The 2372-nt window shown below is 50.8% G+C and overlaps 1 gene segment (V, D, J or C); it reads right to left on the bottom strand.

The window, feature by feature from the left end:
* Positions 1-1226: 1226 nt before the first annotated feature.
* LOC106723167 overlaps positions 1227-2372 on the bottom strand; it is a 9945-nt gene continuing 8799 nt past the window's right edge. Inside the window, 1 exon segment of the V gene segment in view lies at positions 1227-1621. Within this exon segment, the coding sequence occupies positions 1227-1621 (395 nt within the window).

Genomic DNA, 2372 nt, shown 5'->3' with positions numbered 1-2372 from the left:
CCAGTGTCACAGCAGAGCCACTGGCATGGTTGTTTGAGCACTCAATGTGGTCCCTATTTTCAAGTAGGGGAGGAGGGAGGATCTGGGTAACTACAGGCCAGTTAGTCTCACCTCTTCCCTTGGCAAAATCTTTGAAAAAATTATTAAGGATCACATTTGTGGGAGTCCAGTGGGAGAAATAATGCTGAAGGGCAACCAGCATGGGTTCATAGCAGGTAGATCTTGCTTGACTCACCTTGTCTCCTTTTATGACCAGGTCACAAAATATGTAGACATTGGAGTCAGGGAGATGTCATTTATTTGGATTTTAAGAAGGTCTTCCATATAGTATCTCATCCTAGTCTCATGAATAAACTAAGAGGCTGTGATGTAGATGATTACACAGTCAGAGATTGAGAGCCCTGGCTCTCTTCAGTCTCCTCAAGAGAAGGCTGAGAGGGGATCTGGTGGACTTCTGCAAATTCACTGGGGGAGGGAGAGGGGAGCCAGCAAGGAATAAGTGATGCTCTGTCTATCAGGGCATCCCTTGGAGTAACTAGGAACAATGGCCACAAACTGATGGAGAGCAGATTTAGGTTGGACATCAGGATGAACTTCTTTACGGCAAGGGTTGCCTGAATCTGGAATGGGCTTCCAAGCGAAGTGGTGCTCTCCCTTACCTTGGGGGTCTTTAAGAGGAGATGGGACAAGCACCTGGCTGGGGTTGTCTGACCCCAGTGCTCTTTCCTGCCCGGGGCAGGGGGTCAGACTCTGCCATCTACTGAGGTCCTTTCCGACCCTAACAACTATGAATCTATGAAGCATGTTCACTGTGCAGCTTTCTGAGCATGCTCAGAGAGGAAGTGAGGGGTGAGTGCCACAGGGGCAAAAAATTAAGGTTGTATACATGGCATTCAGGTATGCACTGGTGAAATAGGATTTAGCCCTATATATGGGGAGAGGTATGAATTCAACTGGGTTTTGCAAAGATTGACTATAGCCAGTCCCTCAACCACTGGATCCTGTATCCACTCCTCAACATGATATGTAAATGTACAGAAAATGAACTGACTGTATCATGACATCCCTGGGGCACTGCATGGGATCATCCACAGGGAAAGGACCTCTGTGAGAAAAAGACAGACACCTGAGTGGCACCTAAGGAGTCACTGTCTGTGACAGCTATGCAATCACAGTGGACATTTGTAACGGAGGAGCATGGAGGAAGTGCATGACTGTGACCGGTGTCACTGGCTTCTGAATCTGAGCAGGAAGCAGCTGGAGTTGGGAGCAGCAGAACCCGAAGAGAGCAGGGAGGTTTTTGTAATGAGCTGTAGCACTGTGAGAGGGGTGCCATAACCATGCTGACAGCAATAGTCTCCAGCATCACCAGCCTCCACCCGGCTGATGGTGAAAGCGAAGTCGGTGCCAGACTCACTGCCGCTGAACCGGTCGAAGATCCCGGAGGGGCGGCTGCTTGTGCCATACAGAAGGAGCTTAGGGGCCTGCCCTGGTTTCTGCTGGTACAAGGCCATGCGGCTAAATATGTTGGAAATGGTTTTGTACTTGATGGTGACTGTGTCCCCTGGGGACACGGCCAGGGACTCTGGAGTCTGAGTCACGAGAATGTCCCCGCTGGAGCCTGCATGAGGGGAACAATAAACACAGACAGAAGTCCAGATAATTCAAGAAAAATGGTGATTAAGAATGAGAAGTTATATTTTTCTCCCTTTTCTAAAATGTGTCTATATTTAATTTCTGAAGACTATCAAAGATTTCAGTGCTATTCTGTCCCAGAAGGAAAAAAAAAATCCTCCTTTTATATAATGCTAAGAGCATCAACAGCTTTTCAATGCATGTTATGGTTTTACATTAATCTCTGCCCTGCTGCTGCCCTTACCCTGTGCCCAGAGCACGAGGAGCCAGAGGAGCTGAGTCTGCCACAGCATCTTGCTGCTTCTGCACCGACTGACACGGAGCTGAGAGACACCAAGGGTTAAACCGACCCCTTTATAGCTGCTCCCCAGAGCAGGGCGCAGTCACTGGGGTGGACGTTTGCAAAGCAGCAGCTCTATGAAAATACGCATCCCCTGGGGCACAGGGCAGAGGTAACAGGGAAGGGGCTAATGACAGCCCTGCCCTCTGAATATAAACACAACTTACCAAGTGCTGGAGGATCCTTCTCAGCTGGCTTTTTCCTGGTATCCAAGCACCAGCCCCCAGCCGAGCTGAGTGTGGCGGGCCAGTAGGGGGCGCTCCTGCGTTGAGCCGCCCACCTCCCTGCGCCCGACCACCTTCCAGGCTCCGAGTGCCTCCCTTGGGGTGCCTCCCGTCCGGCCGACCCCTTCCCTGGAGCACACCCGCTAGCCTGGGGGTCCCGCTGCCACCATCCA

Source organism: Alligator sinensis, unplaced genomic scaffold (genome assembly GCF_000455745.1).
Source record: "Alligator sinensis unplaced genomic scaffold, ASM45574v1 scaffold1484_1, whole genome shotgun sequence".
NCBI lineage: Eukaryota > Metazoa > Chordata > Crocodylia > Alligatoridae > Alligator > Alligator sinensis.
Note: the sequence above shows the minus strand (reverse complement) of the source record. Positions and strands in the feature narration are given on the sequence as shown.